A 23051-nucleotide genomic window follows, 5' to 3' on the forward strand; every position below is an offset into this window, starting at 1 on the left:
CTCTTTTCTAGATATTAAATTGTGAATCTTGAAAAATACTTAAATATTAATGCCATTCCTAATTTCCTACAAAAATTGGCTGTTAGCAAAGTATCTTCACATTGGATTTTTAAAGAATTGTCTCTGATTTGGCAGAAAAGAAAATAAAGTATTCTGAACAGTGAAACTATGGGAAAACTATTCAGGGAATTTAGTTAGGAGTTGTTCAATTAATCTGGAAAAGTAAATGAATATGAACCATCTGCTTGATGAGAAGTATTCAATTCCTTTTCCCTTTGCTGTGAATTATTAAATAGTGACATAACATCTTATTACATGCCTGTTGAATAAGCTTGCCTCCAAGATCCATCTAAGGAAAGAGGTTCTGTTTTTAACAACATTATAGAGTCATAATTTGTACTTTGGGGTCTTGATCTTCTGCTGAAAATGATAACCATAATACCCAGAAATTAAGAGTTTTGGATCTCTCAGATTTGCTCTTGTTTTTGCAGGAGGGACTATTGATGTCAATAAACTGGACTCTGTTTTGGGAAACATGGGGTTTAATCTCACAGAAAAAGAAATGAATGATCTGAAGTCAAACCTGCCCATTAATGGTAAGCTCTATTTAAGATCTTGTTAAACTGCCTAGGAAGACCTGGGATTTTGCACAAGCATCAATTAATCAGTGCACTCAGATGTTTATTTGGCATAGGTAGGCATTTAGAAAAATGTTTAAAAGAATCCAGAAAGCAATTAAAGACTAATTGTTGCCTTTTATAATTTTTACTATTTAGGATATAATTTATTTCACTTGAATCCTGAACAGGGATTAAAGTTTGTTCAGGACCACTACCAGACCTGTAAAAGAAAATGCGATTGAATAAATTTAGAGAAAAAAATACAAATGGCAATGTGAAGGAAAGAATGCCACCAACTATCAGTTAAAAAGATCATTTCCCCTACTATAATCTTACTTCATCCAGTCCTTTACCATTAGCCAAAAAGACAGAACAATGACAGGAAGGAATGACAGTTCTGGCCCACATCCCCTTTGCCATGAGCCATAACTGAGCTTGGCAATTATAATTTCAAGGGCAATGAAAGATTCAGATCAAAATGGAAGTCATATTACCTTTCTGAAATTTCAAGATTCCCCTTTGGGAACAAGCTCCATAATCCAAGGGCTGTTGTTTTGCACTTGAACTGCCTCTTACTGAGCAGGAGGCATACTCAGAAATGCATTGAATCACAAATTCCATCCCAAAGGAACAAAACTGTGACTACTATACCTGGGAAAATTCTATGGCTAAGAAGTACTTATCTAAAACTTGCTAATTTTACTTATATGCCATTTTGTTTCATTGTCATTGATTATTACACCCTTGTCTAGGATATTTATTATTTCCAGAATATATTTTTGTAAAGGGACCCATTAAATTTTAATAGTTTGTACTCTTTTGGTGATAACTATTATATTTTAAAATATAATATTTGGAAGAAAAATTATGTTTTATAAAAATTATCTATGCTATAGTTATATTTAATTTAAAATTTTTTTTAATTTTCTATTTTTATTTTTAAAGAAGCTGTAGATTACATAAATATTGCATAAAAAATATTGGGTGGGGAGCAGAGGTGGCTTAAGAGGCTGAGCACCTGCTTCCCACATGAGAGGTCCCTCCTGAAAAAAAAACAAAAAAGCAAACAAACAAAAAAGCCAACTCAGGGGAGCCAATGTGCCTCGGTGGTTGAGTGCCAGCTTCCCACATATGAGGTCCTGGGTTCAATCCCCAGCCCCAGTACCTCAATAAAAGGGGGATGGGCAAGGAACCAGCAAGATGGCAGCAGAGTAAGCCTAGAATCAGCTCCCACTACAGGGCAGTTAGTAAACACCCAGAGCTATCTGGAGCTAGCTGAAGCACCTGCTTGGGGACTCCAGGAGGCCAAAAGAGCATCCTGCAACATCCTTGAAGGATGGAAGGAGGAGACTGACCATCTGCAGAGAAGACTCGTAAATAGACTCCATGCCACGGAGGCTGGTGCCCATCATCCACTGGAGGCACAAGGTGCCTTGGGAGCTGTTCCACAGCTGGAATTGAAAGCTCTACTTCCCAAAAACTTGGGAGGAAGAGATGGTTGGGCACCAATTTCAGCTACTGATGAGTAGATTCAGCAGTCTAAAGTAAAATATGATCCTGAGAACAGCTCAGACAGACCCCAGCTAGTCTCCAGCCAGCGCCCGGCTCCTCCCATGGCATGCGCCCCACTGGGCCCAAGCAGGGACTTGTCTGCGGGGTGGCGGGGGCTTGCGGGCGGGCGCGGGCTCGGGCTCCGAGGAGGCTGCATGTGCAGAGCTGACACTGACACAAGTCAGAAAGAGGCTGGTAGCTGCCATCTTAAATCTACATCTGGCACAAGGGGAAGCGGGGTGGACTGAAAATCACAGTGCTGGTAGGAACAAGCTTCTTTCCATCCAGGTCAGATTGCAGCTCTAGCCTAGGCCCTGGTGCCACCTTCAGCAGGGATGAAGCTGAGGGGACCTGCGCCAGCCTCTGCAGGAAATTACAGCCAAGCTGCGGAGGCCCATGATTATCCTACTCTGGTGGCATGAGCCACCCCAGGAGCTATTCTGAGGCTGGAGTTGGAAGCTCATTTCCCAAAAACAGAGGAGGAGGATACAGTTGACTGTCAACTTCAGCTACTAATTGGTAGACTCAGCTGGCTAAGATATAACTCTGGGAACAGCTGGGCTGTGAATCAGCCCAAGTCAGAAAGACTTGGTGGCCGCCATTTTGACTCCACTCCCAGCCTGAGGGGAAGCCCGGACTGAAAATCACAGTGACAGTAGGAACTGGTTTCTTTCATTCAGATCAGCCAGCAGCCCTAGCCTAGGCTTCAGCCCCACCTTTGGCAGGAAGGAGGCTGGCAGGCCCTGCACCAGCCTATTCAGGTAACTGCCGGTAACTTTCTCTGGCACAGACTGAAAATCAGAAGACTACTGGGATAACTGAGGTCATATTGGACCTGCACTTCATAGACTGCTGCCTATACCTGTAGCTCCATCCCTGCCCCAGGCAGGGGAGAAAGGGGTGTGAAGCTTCATCAGTCTCTCTGGGCGACTACAGTCTAGACCTGCACAACTTGGATTATTACACACAGCTTCACTCTGTCCCTACCCCTGGTGAAGGAGAAAGTTGGGAGAAGCTTCATTGGTTCCTGGCACAATGAGGGCAGCTTGAGCCTCTATAGCTTACAGCACCAACTGCATGCTTGGCTCCTACTGCACAACCAGCAAGGGAGAAAGGGCAGGAAGTCCTAAACTAAAGAGAAAAACTGCACCCAGAATAAATACTCTAGTAAGCCAGATGGCAAGACACCTACCAAAAATTACAATCCACATCAAGAAACAGGAAGCTATGGCCCAGTTAAAGGAACAAAATAAGCCTCCAGATGACATAGGAGTTGAGACAACTAATTATAGATGTTCAAACAAATCTCCTTAATACATTCAATAAAATGGCTAAAGAGATTAAGGATATTAAGTAGACACTGGATGAGCACAAAGAAGAATTTGAAAGCATACATAGAAAAATAGCAGATCTTATGGGAATGAAAGGTGCAAGAAATGAAATTTTTAAAAAAACTGGAATCCTGTAATAGCAGATTTGAGGAGACAGAAGAAAGGATTGGTGAGCTTGAAGACATGGCCTCTGAAAATGAACATAGAAAACAACAGATAAAAGAATGAAAAAAAATTGAACAATGTCTCAGGGAACTAAATGACAGCAAAAGGCATGCAAACATATGTGTCATGGGTGTCCCAGAAGGAGAAGAGAAGGGAAAAGGAACAGAAGGAATATTTGAAGAAATAATGGTAGAAAATTTCCCAACCCTATTGAAGAACGTAGATATCCCTGTCTAAGAAGCACAACGTACTCCCATCTGAAAAATCCGAAAAGACCAATGCCAAGACACATACTCATCAGAATGTCAAATGCCAAAAACAAAGAGAGAATTCTGAGAACAGCAAGAGAAAAGCAATGGATAACATATAAGGGATATCCAATAAGATTAAGTGCTGATTTCTCACCAGAAACCATGGAGGCAAGAAGACAGTGATCTGATATATTTAAGATACTACAAGAGAAATCTTTCCAGCCAAGAATCTTATATCCAGCAAGACTGTCTTTCAAAAATAAGGACGAGATTAGAATATTCACAGGTAAACAGAAGCTGAGAGAAACTAAGTAAGAGACCAGATTTTCAGGAAATACTAAAAGGTGTGCTAGAGCCTGAAAAGAAAAGACTGGAGAGAGGGTCCTGTTAGAGAGTCTAGAAATGAAGATTATATCAATAAAAGTAACTAAAATTGTCAAAAGAGTGGTAAAAATAAAATATGACAGATAAAACTCAAATAATCAGGAATAAATTTAACCAACGATGTAAAGCACTTGTATTCAGAAAACTGCAACTCAATTTTAAAGGAAAACAAAAAAGGCATAAATAACTGGAACAACATTCCATGCTCATGCATCAGAAGACTAAATATCATTAAGACATCAATTCTACTCAAATTGACATGCAGATTCAATGCAATTCTGATTAAAATTCCACTAGCATTAAAAAAAAATTGAAAACACGATCATCAAATTTATCTGGAAGGGTAAGGGATCCTGAATATCCAGAAGCCTCATAAAAAGGAAAAGTGAACCCTCACCTTCAGACTTTAAATCATATTACCTAGCTATAGTGGTAAAAACAGCATGGTACTGCCCTAAAGAAAGACATATAGAACAATGAAACCAAATTGATGGTTCAGAAACAGACCCTGACATGTATGGTCAAGTGATTTTTGACTAACCTGTCAAACCCACACAGCTCAGGTAGAGCAGTCCATTCAACAAATGGTGCTGAAAGAATTGGATATCCATAGCCGAAAGAAGAAAAGAGGACTCATATCTCACACTTTATCCAAAAATTGACTCAAAATGCATCAAAAACCTAAAACTAAAAGCAAGGATCATAAAACTTCTAGAAGAAATTGTAGGAAAATATCTTCAAGACCTGATGGTAGGTGGTGCATTCTTAAGGGAGATAAGAGGAGGACTGAGATGGACTACTGATGTTTAATATAAGTAGAAGTTTTAATTAGCTTTACTGTAAAAGTGTGGAAATGTATACAGTGGATGGTAACACACAGTGAGTAACAACTGGTTTATAAATGGGGATGTGACTGAAAATGGTAGTCTAGGTATGTAAATGCCAATTGACAGAATGCTAGAGAATAATCTAAGAACTGAATAGCACAGTAAACCAAGAGGTGGATGAGAATTGTGGTTGATGATACAGATGCAAGAATGTTCTTTGTGAGTTAAAGGAGATGTACATCACCACTGCGGGGTGTTGGGAATGTGGAGAAACATGGGAAAAATACAGCTGGAGTGACCTATGGACTGTGGTTAGTAGTAATAATATAATATTCTTGCATCTATGTAAAAGATGTACTGTGTTGATAGTATGGCAGTATGGAAAATGTGAGCCAAATGTACACTATGAACATGGTAACAATCAGTTGATATTATCTTATCTGTAGCAAATGTTCTACCACACTGTGGTGTGTTGATGGAGGGGCATTTGAGAATTTTGCATATGTGCCTGATTGTTTTGTAAGTTTACAACTTCTGTCATGAAAAATAATATTTAAAAAATAATAATAGGGTGGATTGGGGGAAAAACACACCAAATATGAGATAAGGACTATAATTAGTAGTAAGATTTTGACAATATTCTTTGATAATTTGTAACAAATTTCTCATGACAATGCAAGGTGTTGGTGGAGGTTGATGTATGGGACCCCTGTATCATGTTATGCATGTTTGCTTTGTAAGTTCACAACTTTTCTATACACTTAATTGTTTATATATGTTCATATATAAATGATATAAAAATAATAATAGGGTTGGTTGGGGGAAAAAGACTTTGGTTAGTAGTAATATTTTGACAGTGCTCTTTAATCATTAGTTAAAAAGGTTTAACAACAATGCAAGTTATAGGTGGTAGGGTGAGTTATGAGAGTCCTGTACAATGCTATATATGTTTGTTTTGTAAGTTCACAACTATTATTTTGTACTTATTGTTTATTTATGTTTATGAGTGATATACTTCAATAAATTAATTTTTAAAAAGGGGGGAGGGATTCCCATATGCCACACCCCTCTCCCTCCCACACTTTCTTTCACTAACCACATCCTTCATTAGTGTGGTACATTTGCTAAAATCAATGAACACATATTGAAGCATTTCTACTAATCATGGATTATACGTATACTTTATACTCTATCCTACAGAATTTTGTAGCTTATGACAAAATATATAATGGCCTGTATCTGTCATTGAGATGTCATGCGGGACAATTCCAATGTCCTGAAAATGCTCCCATATTATACCTATTCTTCCCACTTCTCCTCAGAACCTCTGCTGGCTACTGCCTTTATATCAATGATAAAAGTTCTTCTGTTACCAGGATAACAATAAATCTATAATAGAATAATAAGTCTACTTTAGTCCATTGTTCTTTCCCCAATCTTGAGGATTTTGGGATGGTGATACGCACTCTGTTTTTAATTGAGAGGCCTAGGGCCACACTCTGTTCCTTGGATGGATGTTGTCCATTATCATCTCCATGTTAGCTGTCTTAGGTGAGTCCAATCAACTGGAGAGAAGGTGTTGCAACTCTGCTGAGATTCAGGACTCAACTGGTACATGAATGGACCAAAGATTTAAGTCTCTGGGACATATATTTAACAAGTATAGTGCTAATTATAGATTCAAATAAAAGGGGCAGAAGAGCCATGTATAGGGAAACTATAAATGAGACTAAGTCTATTACACTGGGTAGCATCAATTCCAGAGTAAGGCCCACTGACAGGGTGCTGAATTTCTCAGCTTGTTTGTCCTGCTTATAGTGTCTGGATATCTCTAGAGCCCTCAGGAACAAGAGCTGTTTGAGGCTCTGTTTACTGTGGCAGTCAATGAGATCCTGCTGAGGTGTACATTAGTGTAACTTCTGGAATAAATCCCAACTTAGCCTTGTTTTATATACTGCCTAAGAGTTACCTCCTGAAAGCCTCTTTGTTGTTCAAATGTAGACTCTCTCTAAACCAAACTTGGCATATAGAGGCACTACCTTCTCCCCAGCATGGGGCATGGCTCCTGTGGGTTAGCCTCCCTGGCACTGAGGGATTATTACCAAGCACCAACAAGCAATGCATCTGGAAAAAGACCTTGATCAAAAGGAGGAAATATTAAATACAAATGAGTTTTTATGGCTAAAGTTATAATTAATTTTTAAAAGATTCCTCCCTGTAGTTAAAGTACAGAATATTGCCAATAACTTATACTTACTTATAGACTTTTCCCCTATCTTACCTTCTGTCATCCCTTGCAAGGCAACTACTACCATGAATTTTGAATTAATAATTCTCTTGCTTTTTAAAATTAATGAGTTTTATCAATGATATATGTATTCCTAACCAATACCTGTAACAGATTTGCTTCTTTTTTGGGCTTTATAAAAACATTATCTTACAGTATGTTATAAGTAATCCTGAACTTATTATTACCTCAGTATGATGTTTCTAAGATTCATCTATGTTGATGCATACAGCCACAGTAATATATTTTCATGGCTGTAAAATATTCCACTATGTGAGTATACCACAACTTATTTATACATTTTACCATCAGTGGTCATTATTTTCAGTTTTTTATTGTTATGAGCAGTCCTACCAAAAACAATCAAGTATAAGCTTCCTGGTGCACATGTCAAAAATTTTCTCTAGAGTATATATACCTAAGAATATATACTCTTAGAACTAATAGCTCATAGGTTAGGCCAATAGTCACCTTTACAAAGGATGATGCCAAATTGCAATTCACAATTTCATCATCAGTAATCAAGAGTTCCTTTTGATCTATATCCTGCACTATAATTATACATAAGTATGTAAGCATGTTTTCCCACTTCTAGTTAATAGAATGACTTGTAAAATGTTATGTTGTTTTGATATTAGATACTGATTAGATTGTGCAAATTAGAAAAGCATTTCAAATATTGTACTGGAAATGTTGATTTTTTTCTAAAATGTATGACTATTCATAATTTTAACCCAAAGAAGAGAAGCATTGTCAAATTTTCTTATTTACTTGTATCAGTTTTTTATATATTCTGGATAATCTCTTTTATGTCCTATGTTTTGTAGATATATACTTTCAATTTGTGGCTTTTCTTTTATGGTATATTCTGATGAATAGAAATAATTAATTATCATGTATATTTTATAAATATTTTTCTTCATGGCTTGTATTTTTTGTATACAGTTTTAAAATGCCTTCCTCTGCAAGAGTCCATCAATGCATGATCACTCTATCATAGCCCACTGATCAATTTATCTATATCTGTTAATACTTCCCTATATTAATTATTATGGCTTTATATAATTTTGATATCTATTAGGCAAAGTACCATCCCATTATTACTGTACTTCAATAGTGACTTGCTTATTCTTGACCATTTCTCCTTCCATATGAATTTTTAAATCAATTGCCAACATTTACAAAATACACAGTTTGAATTTCATTGAAATTACATTGATTCCATAAAACATTTGGAAAGAACTGATATGTTTATCCTATGTATCTTGCAATGAATATTTAGGAGGTTTTTTAGATGTTTGTTATTTTTCTTTCCTTATACTTTATCACCTTCAGCACACAGGACTTCTCCAAATTTGTTAGCATTATTCCTAGATGTCTTTTATTTTATGACAATTGTAAATTGCGTGTTTTTAAAAATTATTTGTTCAATTGCCAGTGTATAGAAAAGAAATGAAATTTTATACTGATTTAATACACAATTCCCTTTCCTAATACTCTTATGTTTTACTATTTTCCCTAGAGAGTCTCTTGAAGTTTATATGAAGATGTGTTAATAATCACAACTACTGCTATAGTTTTTCATTAAGTTTCTTATTGCATTGAGGACATTCAGTAAAAAAGAAAGGAAACCAATGAGAGTTGGAAAGAAGAAATAAAATTATTATCCTTAAATGGCCCCAAACTTCTACAGAGAACTTACCATAATTAATAGGAGAGTTTAGCAACTCTTGAATTGCTAGATACAAAATTTTAAATTTCTATTGCTTCATGCCAGTAAAAGTGATAAAATGAAATTGTTTTAAAACATCAAAACTATGTTACCTAAATATAAAGCTTTGAAAAGAAGTGAAAGACTTATATTTAGAAGTATATAAAAATTTATGTAAAATGGTGCAGCCACATGGTAAACAGCTTGGTATTTAGCTGCAAAGTTAAACATATATTTACCTTATGACACAGCAATTCCACTCCTAGGTATGTAACCAGAAGAACTGAAAAAACCAGTACAGTGTTCAAACAAATACTTGTAAACATATGCTCAAAGCAACACATTTCACAATAGCCCAAAGCTGGAAAAAACTCAAATGCACTATGGATGAATGAATAAATAAAATGTAATATATGTATACAAAGGAATATTACACAGTCACAGAAAGGAATGGAATACCAATTGTTTATTTTGCTAAAGGCTGCCAATGCAAAAATACCAGAAATGGGTTGGTTTTTATAATGGGAATTTGTTAGGGTAAAATCTTAACAGTTCCAAGGCTGTGAAAATGTCCAAATCAAGGCATCATCAGAAGTGCTGTCTCATCAAAAGTCCACTGCTGGTAGGACTCCTTCCATGCACACAGCGAAATGGCAGCCAGACTCTACCTTCTCCTCCAGGCTCACTTTCTCCCCGAGCTCAGCGGTGGGCTATCAGGCATATGGCACATCTCTCCCCAAGCTACATCTCTTCAGCTTCAGGCTGCTTCACTGATTCCAGCCTTCTTCCAGCTCTCTCACAGCTTCTCAGGGTCTCTGTCTTTCTGCTTCTGGAGGTGATCCTGGAATTCTCTCTCCTATGGCAAGGAAAAAATGGCAGCGCTCTTTCTCTCTGTGTTCCATTTATGTAAGACTCTACTAAGAGAAATAGGACCCACACTGGGTCCCACAATCTTAATCAAAGGCCCTTAACTGAAGCCATTTAATCAAAAGTTTCCTTAACTGAATCTAACCAAAAAGTCCCACATAAATAGGTTTATATGCACAGAAATGGGTTACCTTAAGTACATAATTTTCTGGGGTCCACAAACGATTCAAAGCAGGGCACTGATACACACTACAATATATACGAATCCCAGAAACAATATGCTAAGTGAAAAAATCTAGACATAAAAGGTCAGATATTGTAGGATTCCATTTATATGAAATATCCAGACTAGTCAAACCCACAGAGACAGAAAGTAGATTGATGGATGTCAGGGCCTGGAAGGAGGGCCAGATAAGAGGAAACTTCTTAATGTGTATGGGGTTTTCTTGAGGGGTGATAAAAATGTTATTGATGGTGTTTGCATAACATTGTGAGTGTACTGAGTGCCATGGATTGTACATGTTAAATGACTAATTTTGTATTTTGTGAATTTCATCATAATTTTTAAAAACTTTATAATAAGACATTAAAGTGTACCTGAGTAGATGGGGGAAAAAAGCTGTATTTATGGCTTAGTACATACTGTATCATAAAGATGTCAATTCAATGTAAACCCAGTAGTCCAAGGTAAGTCCTGTGGTACTTGATAAGAAATTTGTAAAGTTATAATAAAAGAGCAAAGAAAGTATAGCCAAGTAATTTTTTAGGTTAAATAGTAGTTTTTCCTATTCAACCATTGATATAATCAGAACATTTCTTACAGTGAGACTCAAAATAATGAAAAATACACAACTTGGTTTTAAATTCACAAGAAAAAAGCAGTTCAGCATGCCAAATATGAACAAAGTTCAGATCCCTATTTTTAACACCATGTATTAGTATATTTGCTACAGTTCATCAGAGAGCTTTCTCATATTTGTATTGTTAACCACAGTTCATCATTCACCTCAGGGTTCACTGTGTTATGTGGTCCTCTGTCTTGTTTAGTCCATCCAGTTGTGCTGTCATTAGCTCAGTCCATTTCAGAATATTTTCATTAATACAAAAGGAAAACATCCCATCCCGCAATACTACCCATTATTAACCCTTAGCATTGATATAATACCTTCTTTGCCATTGCTGTAAAAATTATTACATTACTGTTTTATAGTCTATACATTACATTAGTTGTATTTTCCCCATGTATCTCTATATTCTTAACACCTGTAGTGGAGAAACATTCTTGTATTTGTACTATTAACCAGAATCATCTTCCACCCCCAAAATCACAATGTTGTACAGTCCCTAGATTATCCTCTAGCTTTCTTTCAATTGACATTTACCTCTCTAGAGTACCTTTTTCAGCCACAATCACATTTATAAATTAGCTGTGTTAATTATACTGACTGTAATGTGTTACCATCAATTCTAACCATTTCCCCATATTTACAATCCCTCTTACTAAACATAGTCCATACATTTAGCATCAAGTCCCCCGTCTCATCATACGTTTTATCTCTTAATAACCTGTACTCTATTAACTCATCGTATTTAGTTCATATTAGTGAGACAGTACAATATTTGTCATTTTGTGTCTGGCTGATTTCATTCAACATGATATCTCATTGTGGTTTTGATCTGTATTTCCCTAATAGCTAGTGATGTTGCATGTCTTTTCATGTGCTTTTTAGCCATTTGTATTTCTTCTTTGGAAAGATTTCTGTTCAAGTCTTTTGCCCATTTTTTAATTGGGTTGCTTGTCTTTTCATCCTGCTTATCTTTTCATCCTTGAGTTGTATGATCTCTCTATATAACATGGAGATCAAACCCTTATTGGAAATGTGTTTTCCAAAAATTTTCTCCCAATGAGTAGGCTACCATTTCACCTTCTTAAAAAAGTCATTTGAAGAACAAAATTGTTTAATTTTGAGGAGGTCCCATTTGCCTATTTTTTCTTTCACTGTTTGTGCTTTGGGTATAAGGTTTAAGAAACCACCACCTACCACAAGGTCTTGAATATTTTCCCTACATTTTCTTCTAGAAGTTTTATGGTTCTAGTTTTAATATTTAGGTCCTTCACCTATTTTGAGTTAATTTTTGTCTCTTCTAGTAGTTTGTTGTGGATTTCTTGGAATTTTCTAGATATAAGATCATATCATCAGCAAATAGCAAAGTTTACTTCTTCCTTTCCTATTTGAGAGCCTTTTATTTATGTTTCTTGCCTAACTACTCTGGCTAGAACTTCCAGCACAATATTTTTTTTCTTTTTTAACAAATTAATTTTATTTATACATATTAATAAAACTTACAATTCATACAAAGTATAAAAACAGTGGAATTTGGTATGATCACATAGTTGTGAGCACAATGTTGAATAACAGTAGTGACACTGGGCACCCTTGTCTTGTTCCTGATCACAGAGAAAAGCTTTCAGTCTTTCACCATTGAGTACAATGCTAGCTGTGGATTTTTTATATAAGCACTCTATTATAATATTGTGAAAGCTCACTTCTATTCCTCTTTTGGAGTGTTTTTATCAAGAAAGGATGATATATTTTGTCAAATGCCTTTTCCTCATCAATTGAGATGATCATGTGATTTTTCCTCTTAAATTTATTAATGTTGTGTACCACACTAACTGATTTTCTTGCATTGAACCACCCTTGATCATGGTATATAATTCTTATCATGTGCTTTTGGATTCATATAGCAAGTATTTTGATGAGGATTTTTGCGTCTATATTCATTAGAGAAATTGGTCTGTAATTTTCTTTTTTCATAGAATCTTTATCTGGCTTTGGTATTAGGGTGATTCTGGCTTCATAGAATGAATTTGGTACTGTTCCCTCCTGTTTAATTTTTGGGAAGAGTTTGAGCAAGACTGATATCAGATCTTCTTTGAATGATTGGTAGAATTCACCTGTGAAGCAATGTAGTCCTGGGCTTTTCATTTTGGGGAGGATTCTGGTGACTGTTTCATTCACTTTACTTGTGATTGGTACATTGAGGTCTTCTATTTCTTCTAGGGTCATTGTAGGTTGTTCACATGTTTCTAGGAATTTGACCATTTCATCTACATTGTCTAGTTTATTGGTGTACAGTTGTTCATAGTACCTCTTATATATTCTATTTCTGCAGGGTCAGTCTAGCTATGGGTTTGTCAATTTTATTGATCTCAAAGAACAAGGTTTTTGCTTTTTTGGATTCTATTGTGGGTTTTTTGTTGTGGTGGTAGTTGTTCTCAATTTTACTTATTTCCGCTCTAATATTTTTTGTATCGTTCCTTCTTTTGCTTTGGGGTTAGTTTGCTGTTCTCTTCCTAGTTCCTCCAGGTGGGCAGTTAGGTCTTTGGGTTTAACTCTTCCTTCTTTTTTAGTGTAAGCATTGAGGGCTATAAATTTCTTTCTCGGCACTGTCTTCACTATTTCCCATAAGTTTTGATATGTTGTGTTCTATTTTCATTCATCTTAAGATATTCCTGATTTCTCTTGCAATTTCTTCTTTGACCCACTGATTATTTACAAATAAATGTATTTTTAATCTCCATATATTTGTGAAATTTTCCTTTTCCACCTGCTATTGATTTCCAGCTTCATTCTATTGTGACAAGAGGAAGTGCTTTGTAAAATTTCAGTCTTTTTAAATTTATTTAGGCCTGTCTTGTGGCCTAACATATGATCTATCCTGGAGAAAAATCCATGAACACTTGAGAAGAATGCATATCCTGCTGTTTTGGGGTGTAATGCTTTATAAATGTTAGGTCTAGTTTGTTCATCATTTTATTCAAGCTCTCTTTCCTTATTTACCCTCTGTCCAGATGGTTTATGCAATGCTGAGTGTGGTGTATTGAAGTCTCCAACTATTTTTGTAGAGACATTTATTTCTTCCTTCAGTTTTGCCATTGTGTTTCTAGTTAGGTGCATAAATATTTATGATTGTCATTTCTTCTTGGTAAATTGCCCCTTTAATTAATATATAATGACCTTCTTTGTCTCTTATTAAGTTTTGTATTTAAAATCTATTTTGTCCACTATTGGTATCGCTACTTCAGATCTTGTTTCATTACTGTATTTGGGAATATCTTTTTCCAGTTCTCACTTTCAGCCTGATTATGTCCTTGCATCTAAGGTGAGTCTCTTGTAGACAGCATATAGATGGCTCATATTTTTTTATCCATTCTGTCAGTCTATGTCATTTGTTTGGAGAGTCGAATCCATTAATATTCATTTTTATTATTGTAAAGGCATTACTTGGTCCATTTTATCCTTTGGCTTTCTGTTGTCATATCTTACTTTTTCCTGTCTTTATACCCTTTAAGTTATCCTCACTAATAATCTTTATTTCTACATTCTTCTCCAAGTCTCTCACCCTTGTCTTTTCCTTTCAGGCTGCAGAGCTCCCTTTAGAATCTCTTGTAAATCTGATCTTATAATGAACTCTCTCAGTTTTTGTCTGTGGAGACTTTAAACACATCCTCATTTTTGAAGGACAGTTTTGCTGGAAAAAAAATTCTTGGTTGACAGTTTTTCTCTTTCAGAACTTTAAATATATCATACCACTACCTTCTTGTCTCCATGGTTTCTGATGCAAGATCAGCCCTTAGTCTTAAGATCTTCCCTGGTATGTGATGGATTGCTTTTCTCTTGCTTCTTTCAGAATCCTGTCTTTATCTCTGGTATTTGACATTCTTAATAGTAGGGATCTCTTAGTATGTCTATTCAGATTTATTCTATTTGGGGTATGTTTTCCTTCTTAGATATTGATATCTCTGTCTTTCATAAGGGTTTGGAAGCTTTTGATCATTATTTCCTCAGATATTCTTTCTGCTCCTTTTCTGTTTTCTTCTCCTTCTGGGACACCTATAATGTGTATGTTTGTGCATTTCATGTCATTCAATTCCCTGCAACCCTGTTCTGTTTTTGTTTTTTTCCCCATTCTTTCCTCTTTCTGTTCTCCTGTCCTTTCAATTTCAGATGCTCTGTTCCCCACTCACTTATTCTGTACTCAACCAATTCAAACCTGCTTTTATATTCCTCTAAAGTTTTTTTAAATCTCATCCACTGTCTTTCACTTCCATAGGCTCTGTTACTTTTCTTTGCAGACTTTCAATTTGTTCTTTATGCTCACCCAGAGTCTTCTTAAACCTTTGTCTCTTAGGAGAGTGGTGTGAGCATCACTTATTAGTTGTTTCAAATCCTTTGTCTTGTCAGGATTTTCTATTTGATTCCTTGCCTGGGTCATATCTTCCTGTTTCTTAGTATGGCTTATAATTTTTTCTGATATCTAGACATTTGATCATGTTGGTGAATTTACTCTAACAGTCAATTTCTCTTTCACCTAGTGATTTTGTTTCATGGCTCTTCTTTTATTTGGGGTTCAATTTATTCTAAATCTTTAAGTTTTCCCAGCTTAAGTTATCAAAACAGGGTCAGGGATCCGCTAATGGGTTACAGACCAGATCAAGGGAGCCTGGGACATAAGAGACTCCACAAAGCATTTTTACCTCTTGCAGTTTCCTGGCCTGCCAGCTGATGGTGCTCTTCAGCAAACTTTCCCACAGAGGTGTCTTTTTCAACCCCCACTCACTGGTGATTCTGGTCTGGCCAGAGCTGAGATTCAAAATGTTCTCCACTGGCCAAACTCACCAAGAGAAAGCACTCCCTGCCCTCTGCCACACCCACCCTCCTTCTAGGGAAGAAGACACCCATACCTCTCTCATTTAGCCGCAGTGTACCATGGGTTTCATCCAGGCTTTTCTCCTTGAGGCTGGGGGATGGGTGCCATTCCCAGCCATGGGAGCTAGTAACTCATGGTTTCCACTTCAGCCTCTTCCTCTCTCTGTTCCTCTGCATCCTGGATAGTGCACAGCACTCTCCTGGTCTTCAGACCCCCAAAGCAGCTTCTCAGGAAGCTTTTTGCCCTTCCCTATATTTTAGTAAGAGAGTTGAGCCCTGCCACCCAACTCCAACACCATCTTCCCAGAAGTAGCCAAGTCATTTTTGAAGAACAATGGTTAGGAACTTCCTGTACCAGACACAAACCTAAAACTAATCTATGATATTTTATACAGTATGAAATAACTGCAAAGATAGTCAAATAGCTGAATGGACTAGAATCCAAGCCTATAAAATAACCTACACTTAATATTACATCTCACTTACTTTAGCATAAGTTGGTCATGATGCAATTTTAAACAACTCAAAATTATCAGAAGGTCACAGTAACAGATTTATTTCCTGTGTACCTATTAGTTTCTGCCCTGCTCCAGTTTCCTACTCTCGGATAGGATCGCAGTGGAAGCTCTCATCTGGAACATCCTATTTTCACTTTAAAGGGAAAGAGAGATAGCAAAACTATGCATTGGCTGCTATAACTTCTAGGCACAGAGAATGGTTGTAGATTTGAAGGTTTCCAATTCTACATCCTGTAAATTGCGTCCAAGGCCATTATTATTTATGGATGTCAACTTTGGAATGGGGAGATCCTAACTTTTTCATCATTCTCCTTGCCACATCTGAAGAAGACACTGAGGAATATCCCTTTTGGGCACAGAACGCATTTCTTAGCCTGCTTCCTGCTTTTAGAAAGTTGGTGGTCTCAAATCATTTTAAGGCATAAACAATATCTTTTAGTTCAGGTTTTGTACTAAAATTTCATTGGCTTTGTATCTGTTTGGTCCCAGTTAGCTTCATGTGTAACACAATTGTTTTTGAGTCATGCCTTTCACTGTATTTAATTCCAGGTTTTCCTTGAGCTTCTTAGGTTTCCTTGGGGTGAGGCACCACTTTAGATACTTTTTCCTGAATTATTTCATCAAATTTGAAGTATTTACTGTGCACTAGATTGATCAAATCAGAGGCTTTAACAAAAAGCAAAATGATCACACTCTTTATTCGGTCTTTGTCAGAAGCCTTAGTTTAAGGGGGCCATTCACACTCAAAGAAATTCTAAATGCTATTTTGTTATTGTTATGTATTAGGAAAACGTTGCATCTTTCAACCATGCAAGACCCACTACTTCAGGATTCTCTCTGCAATCTTTATCTCTGCTTTCCAGCAAGCCAATTGTTTTATGAGCTCATTATTTTCTCTAGTAACTTGTCCAATGTATCCAATTCAACCAAGACAATCTAGTGACAATCTATTTCCTAGCTTCTTTGTTTACAGTACAGTCACAGTCAATACATTACCTGACTTGCAAGTTATTGCATGTAACAGGTTCACCACAGCATTTCAAGACATGGATTAGCTTCTTTCCTGACTTGAGTAAAATCTTTCTCATCGTCCATTATCCAACATCAGGACTAATACCACATACTTAAAGTGGTGGTGTTCTTATTCTTGTTTTGATGTTAAAGAATCTTCAGTAACATACAATCCCCATACCTCACTGTCTTGTTGACAACAAAAGTTTTTTTGGTTATTTTGACAGAATTAAATAGTGTAACTGGCTGACCTTCTGCTAAGGTTCTCTCCACTTTAATTCTGGCTGAAGGAACCATCCTTGTCTGGGACATGCTGATTTTGTGACAGAGAGAAAAGAGAGATGGTGAAACCATGTGGTGGTTCTTAAAGTTTATGATCAGAAGAGAAGAAAAGACACAAATGTTTCATTGGCCAAAGCAAGTAATAGTATATCATGAGGAGCAAAAGTATAATCTTCCCATGAGGATGTCCTTAATTGAGAGGAACAGTGAATATTTTGAACAAATAATGTGCATTTGACAACATAATGTATCTTAATATATGGGGAAAATATTTATATCCATTTTATTTTGTTATATTTTTTCTTTTTTCTTTTTATTCTCTTTGTTTTTTCATATATCCATTTTAATGTATTTTAAAATTTATTTTATAATTATGGTATATATTTAATGAAGTGTATATATATATATGCATATATTGTTCAAAAGAGCCAGTAAAATTTATATTTATAATATACATATCCATAGAACATATCTTAAAATATGCACAAGAAAATGTCTATGGTGTTTACCTATGGGAAAGGAAGCTATTTGATTGGAGATAGGAGTGTAAGTGAAAAATATATATCACCATATACTTATGAGAACCATTTGAATTATTTAATTTCAATTATGTTACCTAGTCACAAATAAATTAACCTAAAAACATGTTACACTGAAAGTATAATCCACAAAAGGAAAAACTGATAAATTGGATTTCTCAAAATTTAAAACTTTTGTTCAGTGAAAAGCCCATTGAGGTAAAAATAAAAAACCACAGACTGGAAAAAACATTTGCAAACCACATACTCCAAAAGAACTAGTATTTATGATACACAAAGAACCCTTAGACTTAACAATATAAAATATATAACCTACACAGGTGATAAAATTGTATATAACTCAATATACACAGAGACACACAAATGAAGTAAAACTGAAGAAGTGTAAATAGCATTGGTGGATTGACTCAATGTCAATATACTTTTGTGATACTATACCATAACTTTGTAAGATCTTACCTTTGGGCAAACTAGGCAAAATGTGTAAGGCATCTGTCAATATGAATTCTTACAATGACATGTGAATCCACAATCATCTCAATAAAAATTTCAAAATAGATAAAAAATTGAAAATAATTTTATTAAATAAAAATCTATTTGAGTTTATACAGTATCTTAAACCTCAAAAAAAAATTCTTGATGTGAAGGAATTATTCAAAATGATTAACAATTTACCATGAAACCAAAAAAAGAATAAAGAAATCTGTATGGGTTGATTAAAGTAATAGGAACATACTAAGTGAGAACTCATTCATAAGATCATAATTAAAATCCAAATTGAACCATTACTGATATATACACCAAATATAAATCCTGTTCTAGTGGCCTGATCTCATATTAGCTAAAAAGTAAACCTAAAAACTAAAAAGCTAAAATTTTAAAAGTAGGGGCATTTTCGGGACTTGGAGTAGTCCTGAAAAATATTGCAGGGACAGATGCAGAACATTATATATCCTGCCATAACCCACTCAATGGACTGGGAGAGAGTGTAAACTACAATGTAAACTATAATCCATGCTGTGTAGCAGTGCTCCAAAATGTATTCATCAAATGCAATGAATGTACCAGACTAATGAAAGAAGTTGATGTGGGAAAAGGGGGGGGGTGTCGGGAGTGGGGTATATGTGAACCTCTTACATTTTATAATGTAACATTTTGTGTGAGAAAAAAGCAGACCTTGAAAAGAGGTAACTTCTTATCCCTTAGTTATTGTAGATTTTATTTCTTGTAGGAGAATTAAATCACAGTTACATTGTTAAAACTGTCACTTTTTTTCATATTTAGCTTCTTTACTCTGATTATTCACATGAAGGTGGTAAAATTAGGGAACATTCTGTTGTAAATTAACGATGGAATCTTTTCCTCTGTTTCTGATTATTCCTAAGTCTCATAGTTTTCTTCCTGCATTTCTTCTTACAGAAAAAGGGAAAGTTGCAATGAGAAAGCTCTTAGATGGATTAAAAGCTTTTGAAGGTGTGTGGAAGACTCCCAGGTTCCATGTAGTAGCATTTTTTAAAATAGTATTTTCCTAGTATTCTATTCCTAATTTGTAAATTTTGGCCTTTTACCTTTTCTACTAAAACACTTGCTTCAAATATCCTATAATCTGCTGTTATATATAGTAATGAAATGTTTAAAAGTTAGTAAAAACCCGTAAGTTTTCTGGAGTGTATTTCCTAAGAATATCATTCATTTCAATACTATTTATCACCTCAGGAATCAGAATAGATCAGCTAACAAAAAAATAAGACTTTTTATTGTCAGAATGAAGAGGAAATAACTTTACTTCAGAAAAAATAATTAAGATATGTATAAAATCTTATAAATTGATTCTGGACTCTTAATTGACTATGCAGTTAGTCAAGTGAAATATATTCTTTTCCACTTTGACTCCCCTCAAATTAGAAATTTTTCAGGATTTTTAAATAACTTTGATATATGATTGTTCTGATTCTGTATAAATATATGTATCTTATAATAACTTTGAACTTCCTCAAGTTAGGAAAAAAAATTTTTAAGACATTTTTAATTGTTTTTTCAAATTATTATTCTATACAATTTTTTAATATAACTTTCACAGGACCAAAAGTTGATGTGCAAAATCTAAAGGCTATTCTGAACAACATGGGGATTGAGCTAACAGATAATGAACAAATGAAGCTGCTACAGAAGCTGCCAGTTGATGGTGAGCCTTATAGATGCTGATGTTACTTTCTAGAGAGCTTAGTTTTATATGATTATGTTTTCAACTTCTCTGTTTAGCATTTTTTCCAAAAATTTACATTAAAAATGTAAGTTTTAAGTTGTATAGATACCCTTTTATTCTTTTTAGCCATAAGTTAGCCATAAGGGTTTTAATGTGGTTTTCTTTAGACAAAGACAAAATTATCATAAGAAAGAAAATGTTTAAAGTGATGGGGTGACATTTTTAGAATGACTACACAGAAGAGGTCAAAGATGAAAAAAGCAATCATCAGCATAGTGGAGCCCATTAACAATTGTCTTAAGTGTTAAAAATTGCATAATTTGTCACACTAAAATATTTCTCATTACCCTTCCCCCATTTTTCTTTACTGCAGGATGAGATAAGGACATAGCTGTTCAGTTAATAAGAATTATTTCTGAAATAGTGGAGTATATATATAGTATCTTTATGAATTCCTGTATCATATTTTTTTTCTGAAATAAAGTATGATTTGCATTGTAGATATTGGGAAGATCTATAAAAATAAATTGTTGGATGGTGTGAAGTCTTTCAAAGGTGAGGAATAAAAAATTTGAGATTTAAGGTGTAAATTTATATTATTAGAGTTTTAATCAACTTTCCCTTCCTATGAATTGATTTTTAAGTTTACTTTCTTTCATTATAAATGTAGTTTACTATGTAATGTTCCTGTTTTTTAATCTTTGGAGGAGGTATCACAAGTTTATATTTTTCAAAACTTAGCCCCCAAGAGTAATTTGAAATCTAGGTAGATAACCATAAAAAGGAAGAGAATAATAGTTAAGTATTCTAAAATTGACTAAACAAAGAAAGAAAGAAAAATTCCTTGTTATCAGAAACTTTGGGTAAGGATTTCAAACAGTTAAATCCATTTTTAAGTTTCATATGGTTCCTCTAAATAAAAGACATTTTCACTCAAATCCTGCCAGGAAAAATGTAGACAGAAGTGCTAGCTTGTGACCAAGGTGATTTATTTTTTCTTTCTCCCTGTTTTCCCCAGTACTTCTTCCAGAAAAAGAGAAGGGAATGGAGAGAACTAGAAGAGTTAGAGGCTCTGCCATTTGCTACCTACTGAGTAGAATCTCCTTCCCCTGGAAGTATGCCTCCTAACATTCCTAGGTCCTTTAGATGATTACTTTAGGAATTTAATGGGGAAGTTGTCCACAGTGTCAACCATTTTATAACAACTTTCTTTGTGTTTTTATTTCTTAATTTTACTTTAAAAATGGGCATTTGTAGCCAGAAGCTTCATGTGTCCGTCTAGTTTTGTTTTCCTCATCTATCCCACAAGAATTATTTTAAAAATCATTTTAAGCCTCTAGGGACTCCTGTTTTAGTTTTGTACATTAAAGTTTCCTCTCCATTCACTCCCAGATACAACTCACATTCAACTAAATTTCCCTCTGTTATCATCCTAGGTAATTTTTAGAAATATATATTATTCTTTATTAATGCAAATAGGTTTCTACTTTAAAATATTCACAAATCTATATTCATTAACTATTTTCATAAAACAATTGTAAGGTAATTTCAAGTTTCCATTGGAAACTAGTTCTATTTTCCTGGCAACTGAGGATTAGTTATTTTTTATTTCAGTTATAAAACCCCTTCATAAACTATTTCTTGGGCACAGTATCACCAACTCAAAGTTTAGTATTCTTTCTAATACAATATTAAACAAAAGTTTGGTATTTATGTTTAAAGCCATAATAATATTACAGAAAATGAATAATAATTTCCATTGTTCTTATGTTTTCATAACTGCAAAACAATTTAATATATATTAATAATATGACATTACTATATTTATAATATTTAATATATATTTATCATATTTAAACATTTTATCCCTTTATATCTTTTTCTTAAGGAGGGAAAGTCCCAAGAAGTAAAATGAATACTGCTCTAGAAATCATGGGAATCAAGCTCACAGAAAAGGAACTTAAAAGTTTAGCAGATAACCTGCCAGTTAATGGTGAGCCCTGTAGTTATTTCTCAAGAACTCTTCCTTGTGAACTTATATATGGAAATTTTTGAAATAACGATTATATACAGCTTAAAGGAAATATTAAGTAGCTTACATTAGAACCTAGTACTAAAGCAAAACAAATCTTGTTTAGTTTTTTTAAAATGCAAAATCCTGCTTCATTTTTCAAAATCCAAAGTTTTTAGTAAAAACCCATATGAAGAAGATGAAAAGACAAGCTACAGACTCAAAGGTAATATGTATAAATCCCAATTAATTCTCTTTCAGCTATCACTTAAGAGAAGACTAGTATCTAAAATACATAAAGGGCTCTCAAAACTCAACAATACAAAAAGCAAACAAACAATCCAATTAGAAAATGGGCAAAAGACATAAGGGATATTTCACCAACAGGTGTATACAAATGTCAAAAAGAACATGTAAAGGTGTTCAACATCATTATCCATTAGGAAATGCACATTTAAACCATAGTGATATATCACTGTACAACAGGAAATCTTTGTACTGATGGAACTGTTCAGAATTTTGACTGTGGTAGTGGATACATGACCCTAGTGGGGTGACAAGATTGTATAAAACTTTACAAACACATAGACACACAAACAAGTAAAAGTAAAATTGGAGAACTCTGAATAATATTAGTAGATTATATCAATGTCAATATCCTATTTGTGATATTGTAATATAGTTATATTTTACTAGGGGGTAATACTGGGTAAAGTATACAAAGCATCTCTCTATAGTATCTTATAAAACTATATGTGAAACTACAAATATCTCAA

At 34.7% G+C, this 23051-nt stretch overlaps 1 protein-coding gene across 1 annotated transcript in view; it reads left to right on the top strand.

The window, feature by feature from the left end:
* The window catches only part of LOC111760565 (uncharacterized), a 187817-nt gene that overhangs the window by 67904 nt on the left and 96862 nt on the right, over nt 1-23051 (top strand). Inside the window, exons 10-14 of the mRNA XM_071210908.1 lie at nt 492-596; nt 19478-19531; nt 20139-20243; nt 20766-20819; nt 22153-22257. Of these exons, the coding sequence (XP_071067009.1) occupies nt 492-596; nt 19478-19531; nt 20139-20243; nt 20766-20819; nt 22153-22257 (423 nt within the window). The remainder of the gene's footprint in view (nt 1-491; nt 597-19477; nt 19532-20138; nt 20244-20765; nt 20820-22152; nt 22258-23051) is intronic.

The sequence above is a fragment of the Dasypus novemcinctus genome, chromosome 21 (assembly GCF_030445035.2).
Source record: "Dasypus novemcinctus isolate mDasNov1 chromosome 21, mDasNov1.1.hap2, whole genome shotgun sequence".
NCBI classification, from domain to species: Eukaryota; Metazoa; Chordata; class Mammalia; order Cingulata; family Dasypodidae; genus Dasypus; species Dasypus novemcinctus.